Here is a 7,329-nt window from a genome sequence, read left to right as displayed (position 1 = left end):
CGACCTGACAAGGACACATATTATCCAACTATACATGACTGTCTACAGACCTCTAATAGAGTGTACAACTATATAACGGATAGGACTGGCCCTTGTCGTACCCATATATGTGTACAAAAATATCGTACCAAAATACAGTAGCAACTCCAAATCAAATAGAGCAAACTAACTCTCTTACAGCAAGGATCCTAAGAATGGGGACCGTCAGCCTGTCTAACTGCACTTGCGGGCGTGAAACGCAGGCCACCAGGCAATAGGGGCATCACTACGAATAATGTACCAAGTATGTAAGGCATGAAAAAAAATATAGAGTAAAGGACTCAACCTGTAAGTCTATAATGTCATGCATCTGCGTATAAATTTCATATCATACATAGGTATATACGTACATAACATCATCAAGCCTCTGGGGTCCTCCTATCATATCATCTCGGCCTATGAACAGACGATATAATAATAGAACACATGGGGAGTCAAAAACATAGGCACCCCTAGTACTTCTATGAATAGAGTCATTTGTGAATGTTGCACATTTGCTCGTTTTGTTGGTATCATATGAATCATACCAAAAAGGAAAGAAGGGATAGCCTTAACATACCTTTGTTGATAACAACTCAATACAGACTACCCGTGGTACTTCAATGGAGAACTAGGCAGCACTTCCCCTATATTTCCTCACTTTCCCAAATTCGAAACCGCACCATATAACAACATTAACAATATCAACATCCAATCCTATCCATTATATGCTTAACCTTGGTTGCCCTCTTTCGACCCTTCCGTAAAATTACTTAGCAATGAGGTACCCTTCGATTCACTTCAAGAAAACAAATGTTGCTGCTACCTTTCTTGAGAAACACAAATATTTAGCTAAAGTAGTCTAAATTGGAAAGAAACATTGTTACTAGATCTCAAAAGGGAGAATCAACACTACTGCTATATTTGTATAGCACGTTGTTTCTATAAATGTAAAGAATTATTGTTTCTATTAATTACTTAGATGCTGCACATCAAGGGTTACTAAAAAGAGAAAGAGGAGAAAAATCCTTCATTGCTTTCTACGTGTAGTTGCAGCCAACTTTTCATATGAACTCTTGTCTAATTAATTCAAGATATTACTGCATATATTTACTACTATCTAATAAGAGGGAAAGCAAGGAGCTCTCCATCAACATGCCTGCCTGGCAGAGGGGCATTTTTGACATTTCAACTGCTGCTGCCACATTCCTAATTTGCCACGTAGAAAGCACCGCTTCAAATTTTGTTACATCTCAATTTTATCTCCGCTGCTTTGCTTTCCTCTGCTTCTGTTTCTTCTTCTCCAGGTTTAGTGGTTTCACTTTCTTCACTATTTTTTCTTCTTCTGCAAAAAGATCAGATCTTTGGGGTTTTCGTTTGATATTCAATCTTAAAGTGATTAATATGCTCCGCTCTCCCTGTGTACATCCTCTTTGCTTCCACAACTGAGTTAGTTAGTTTGCACTTCCTACTATTCTTTGTCTTTATTTTATATTTTGTTGTACCGTGTGCTGGTTATTTTTTCGGGAAAAGGTTTAAAATTGATGTGATTTATGGATGTTGCTGTGTATTGTTCTTTTTATATGCTTTACCTAATTTTTTAACCTAATTTCTTTGGCTTTTTCCCATTGCTAAACCTAAAATTTAACTAATTATTGCGATGCTTTAGAAACAAAATAAGTATTCGAGCCAAGAGGCGGAACATACACTCGAAATATGAGCCAATATTTGGGAGCTTGTTTGGGTGAAATTCGTACATGCGCCTCAACGTAGAACTTCTTAAGTTGCTGGTAACATTATCCAACTGTATAAACTGTGCCTGGACCAGATTTCTAGTGAAATTTCCTACAATAAAATTAGCATCATTCACCTGTTAAGGCTAATACAATTGGATACCCATAAACAACAAATAAGTCATTTCAGAAAAGCATAAGGGAATGAAAAAGGAGGAGGAAAACATATCAGTTATGTAATTTGTCATAAGTTATAGGTTGACATTTTAAATTAAATTAGCTGGAGTTATCGACAATATTATTTATTGCAGAGGGTCCTCACAGATTTCAATAATACAACAACTTTCTTTCTTTTCCTCTCTTTTTTCATTTGGTACTGTTTGAGTGGTTAAGTGGCTCCTCCCCAGTATATTGATAAATCTTCAATTCAAAAAGGTTTGATTACTTGAAGTGAACATCATTAGGATAGTATAATGAAAAATACAATATAAATGTATGGTATAGGGAACCTTAGGATGATTGGCTATAGGGGTCCTTATAGTGCAGTCAGCAATAGATTAAGAATATACATAGGCTACACACCATTCACTTGCTAACTCAAATGTAATTACCTATATTCAACTCGTAACAATCAAAAAAAGGAACAAAGAAATTAAAATTAATCTGAGGATACTTTTGTCATTTTAATACTTTCACAGCTAACACGTGGAGTTCCAATTTTAACGTGTGGAAGCACTGTTGGTTTCTAGGCTAAATCTAGAACAACCGTGAAGATATGGAACAAAGAAAAATCCAGAACATATGCGCTCTCCGTCTTTCCTCTTGTTGTCAAATTTGCACTTCAGTGTGTTTCCTTCCGTTAATTGTATTTTTCGGTGGGTATCTATTCTACCATCTATTTGATTCATCTTAATCTCTCACACGATAAACATTAAGTTTGCTAATTCTCTTCTTTGTTACACTGTATAAGTTATTGGAGATGTTAAAAGTGTCAAATTTGTTGTTTCCCATGTTTATGCTTATTTCAGGTTCCTGTATATATTGTCGAGTGTATGCTTAGTGGCTTCATTCTCTTTAACCAGAGTTATGTCTTGGTTTTTCATCTCAATCTAACACTTCTGGGAGAATTAACACCCTATGTCTCCAATGCCATCTCCAAAACACATACTGCCTATCTCCTCTTGATCTTAAGTTTGGATTGTGTTTTCTTCCATCGATCTTATTTTCTGGTGGGCATCACTTCAAACATCTCTTTCATTCATCTTTATCTATATTTTTATTGAATAATATCAATGGTTTTTGTTGTTTAGGTGTTTGACAAAATTATTCAATGTTATAAAAGGTTAAAATAACAATGTTGAACATACTGGTATGCAAACTTTTTTGATGGATAGTCTAAATATTAAGTTTTTCTTATGTATGAAGAGGAAAGGGTATTGATATGCTTGCTCTGGGATTTCTCTACCAAGCTAAGTTTTGTTTAGTTTATGAAAAGAGTAGGTAGAAAGCCGAGATTTTTGTTCATTGACGAAAAACCATTTGGAGGTCATTCTGAGCTCATTGTCTTTTTTTATCAGAAAATGCGAATTCTGAGCTCACTGTGTAAAAGCATATAATGTGTCTTTACTTGCAACTATCCCAATGTGAAAGTGGAGTATGAATATATTGAAATGTTATAGGAGTAAGTGATACAGAACTGGAGCAGAGGGGAAATAACTTTCAAACAATTTACAAGTACAAGGTAGAAATAGTTTCCATGCTAAAATGAAATCCCCATCATAGTGGAAGCTTTCTTTGTACTCATACTTGCAATGTGTTTCATGGAATAACAGTCTTTCTCCAACTGGTTTGTAATTAATATTGAATTTCTCTCATGAATTTTATATCTACTTCTTTTTTGTTTTCTTTATTTGCTGCCTCATATTTGTAATATGGGATAGTTTGTTCTTGCAATTTTACGGATATCAATATGCAGGTTATATTGATAAAATGGAACAAAGACTTAGTATCAGTGAAATCACACCACTAACTACAGAATGGACTTGCAAAGTCCAGACTGTAGACAAATTTTGGCCGCGAGACAGCAGAGATCAGCGAGTTCGTTTTCAGACAATAATTATCCAGGATGAAAACGTAAGTCAGGTTACAACTATAATTGTAACATAACATCTTTTCACTTGTACTCTTCCAATAATTACTACATTATTGTTCTTAATAACATTGTAGGAGGAACAAATTTGTGTAATACTCTATGGTGACGACATTAGACGATGTGATAACTTGTTCAAACTCTTTGAGACGTATCTGATTTCAACTTCAAAAGTTAGAAATACACAGCCTTATTCACTACATATCAGCTAGTTTGAATGGGTCATCGACAGATTCACTATTGTAGAGTTTATTCCAAAGAATAATGAAAATGAGGCACTATTACCTCCTCCGTCGAGACTGAGTACATTTTCGTTCCTCGATCTTGAACAACAGCCTTGCGGTGTTGAATTTGTTATGTTTCAAATTACCCTATGCCTTATAACAACTTAATTGCTTGGAACTCATGGTTAATACAAATATTTGTTTTCTGTTTATAACAATAGATCTATTAGCTGTGGTGGTAAACTGTGGGGCAATGCAATACACCACTGATCAGACTAAGAGATTTCAAGAGGCCATAGTTATGGACAACAAGTGAGTCATTTAATCTTCTATTACATAATAAAATCTCTAGCTGACACTTATAAATATAACAGGGAGAAACCTCTTTTCTTCACTATATGGGAAGACTTGGCAAGCAACGAAGGAACTGAGTTACTAAGACAAGTGAGGCAACTACAAGAATACCCAATTATTGTTGCGAAACGGATAGCTACCACAAAATACCATGGTGGTAAGCTTATGAAATTCCTGTTTCTACACATGGATAATGCTTCCCCATTGTTTATTAACAAAATTTGCATACACAGTTTCCCGTTTGGCAACAAGATACAACTCGACAATCTTAATCAATCTCTTGTATGTGCAAGCAACTGAATTACGGAATTGGTACAATATAAATTGTGCTTAAAATGTACCACATCATTCATTATTTAACTACTGTTACTTCTGTGAAAAAGCAATTGTCTCAGATTTTTCGTGCGAATTACAGGGCAAATGAGAACAAACAAATGCTAATCGAATACACAATGAAGAGTTCAACAGAATCAGCTTCATCACTTAATCTTGTAGCTGTTGACAATGAAATATTATCTGTTTCAACTATCGCTATGCAAACCTCCACTGTGAGTTCAAGAAAATACCAAAAACTGCCACACTGCACTACGCCGTTGCGTATGTTTTATACAATGTGGATAACTGTTCAATATGTTCTAATATTCTACTATTCGTGTTGCCTCACTTACAATATAGTTTAAACAATATTAGAGTATAAACTTCTGGAATAAACTCTTACATTAAAGTTATATATTGTTCGCTTCACAATTAAATTTATTCTGAAATGTTCTTTAAAAGTTTGATCATTATATCACATCATATTTGTATCCTATGTCATCTTAATATTTGTGAAAGAGATCCTATGTCATGTTAATATTTGTGAAAGAGGCCGTTGATTCAAAGAAATCTATTCTAATATCAAGCAGAATAGTTTTCAACTTAGTTTTACAAAAAATTAGTTAACTAATTTTTACATTTATTGTCACAACACACTTCTCATGAGGTTTTACTAAATATGCAACTTCATATTATTTGATTGCTGAAAGTTATATGTAATTAACAATTGATGAGTTAGCAGGTTCCACTACTTATGTTATAAACATAAAGCTAACGACTTGTTTTATCATTTATATTTTGCAGGCGGAAATTTTTTACGTCGAAGGAGAAATTTCGCTACCTGACCATTTTCAACGATTTTATCTGCTAGGTTGTTCTGAATGTAATCATCTTGTTCGGAGCAAAATAAAAAAAGAGATTCAATGCATAAACTGCAGGCTGCAAGGAATGTTAATTCCAAGGTAACAACTGCTACTAATAAGATGATGCATTGACAGTATTTGATATTGTGTGCCATCAATTGTACCTCAACTAAAATAATTTACAACATACCGCATGATAGGTGCTACTTTGAGGTGGAAATTACAGACGAAACTGACACAACTACAGCAACAGTGTCTGAAGGCTTGGGCGAAAGAATGTTGCCAATGAGAGCTGAACAAATATATGATATCGTCAGTGTTAAGGTACATACACATACAATGCTACAGTTGACATAAGCCAACAAAGCTAATATAATGCTCTCATGCTTAACACATAAACGTAAGCTTTGACATATCCATTATTTTTTACTATCTCTTTGTAGAACGAGTTATTCCCTGTTGCCCATATCAATCGATAACTTGCAGATAAACTGTTTAGAGTTCAGCTACAAAGGTCATCATCCAGAACACCAGACAAAAATGCAAGTTCTCTGGTCCTTTTATCATACACTGAAAAACCAACCATGTTTCTACCAGAAGAGTCAACATCTATGACTGATGCCGAGGGAACTATGGAAGAAGAGCCAATACTACTGAGTGATGTGAAAGGAACTAAGAAACGAAAAAGGGAACCAAGTACTCTACCAAAGCCACAATCAAGGTTTAGAAATTCAAATACCATATTTTACCATCTACCAATTTTCTTAAAATGAATATTTTATTTGTACAGTTTGTCGAGGCAGTGATGTCCGCTCAGATGGTATGCGATGTACAAAGACATTTTGACAGATCGTACTGATCATTTAACAAGGTTTAGATAGTTGGCCGCCTTAACAAAGTGTTCCACATTTTTTTGCGTAAATAGTTGTCGATAGTGTGTGTCTATGTTTGTGACAGCAATTGGTATTACTTTTTGGATATTGGAGCGGCCTCTAGATATTGTGTAGCGATATCTTATAATTAGGATGCATATACATTTCCAAAAGTTTACTACGTTTATCATATAGTATTTTATTTTACACTACTGATGTCTACTCTTACTATTTAACAAAAGAATTACACATGTATTATTTATATATTTTTAATTTTAGTTCAGTTATAAAAATCCTTGACAGTGTTTAAACACAATTCTTACCACTAAAATATTGATAAATAAGATTTTTTCCTTAGTTGAAGTATTTATTACTGAGCATCGGTAAATACTTTAAAGTTTATGTTATACAAACTACGTCATTGTGCGACGGGCTATACATGGACAACGACACGCTAGACTATATTAAAAGTGGAAATAAACAGATAAGACAAGTGGTCACTTTTCCTTCCGATTTAGCTACTTTGATTTTTTATTTGTACAATATTTGTGTGTTTGTCAAAGCTATATTTTCAGACAGAAGCTAAAGGCCAAAGAGCGTCAACGCATCTTCTGATAACTTATGACGGAGTACAGGTAATGTCCAACAGATTGTCTTTTTCTCTGTCTTCCTTTTTCTTCATCCTCTTATTTCTTCTTTGTTTCAACTTTCAAGTGACTGATGAATTTGTTATCACTGTTTATGAGTTGGTTGACTTATTAAACATTGAAATCAAAGAAAATTTGAAATAGCATTCCTGAT

The 7,329-nt window shown here is 34.2% G+C and overlaps 1 protein-coding gene and 1 long non-coding RNA gene across 2 annotated transcripts; one reads left to right on the top strand and one right to left on the bottom strand.

Annotated features, from left to right (window-relative positions):
- The first annotated feature begins 4,142 nt into the window (after positions 1-4,142).
- Positions 4,143-6,553, top strand: LOC108946867 (replication protein A 70 kDa DNA-binding subunit B-like). The gene is made up of 8 exons (XM_070192040.1): positions 4,143-4,436; positions 4,499-4,635; positions 4,712-4,790; positions 4,894-5,026; positions 5,598-5,755; positions 5,857-5,980; positions 6,100-6,377; positions 6,447-6,553. The coding sequence occupies exons 1-7, from the start codon at positions 4,306-4,308 to the stop codon at positions 6,133-6,135; spliced, it is 798 nt and encodes a 265-aa protein (XP_070048141.1). The 5' UTR covers positions 4,143-4,305; the 3' UTR covers positions 6,136-6,377; positions 6,447-6,553.
- On the bottom strand, positions 4,314-4,495 carry LOC138903624 (uncharacterized). Its single transcript, XR_011412958.1, has 2 exons — positions 4,392-4,495; positions 4,314-4,347 (listed from the first exon to the last, which is right to left on the bottom strand). It is a non-coding gene; the product is annotated as an uncharacterized lncRNA (long non-coding RNA).
- Positions 6,554-7,329: the final 776 nt, after the last annotated feature.

This window comes from Nicotiana tomentosiformis, chromosome 12, assembly GCF_000390325.3.
Source record: "Nicotiana tomentosiformis chromosome 12, ASM39032v3, whole genome shotgun sequence".
NCBI classification, from domain to species: domain Eukaryota; kingdom Viridiplantae; phylum Streptophyta; class Magnoliopsida; order Solanales; family Solanaceae; genus Nicotiana; species Nicotiana tomentosiformis.
This window is presented reverse-complemented; position numbering and strand designations above follow the sequence as displayed.

Excerpts from the sequence above, each read along its gene's own strand:
- LOC108946867 (XM_070192040.1), top strand. The coding sequence starts at position 4,306 with ATGGTTAATACAAATATTTGTTTTCTGTTTATAACAATAGATCTATTA. Across the intron at positions 5,756-5,856 it reads CAAGGAATGTTAATTCCAAG|GTGCTACTTTGAGGTGGAAA; the intron begins GTAACAACTGCT and ends ACCGCATGATAG. Across the intron at positions 5,981-6,099 it reads ATGATATCGTCAGTGTTAAG|AACGAGTTATTCCCTGTTGC; the intron begins GTACATACACAT and ends ATCTCTTTGTAG.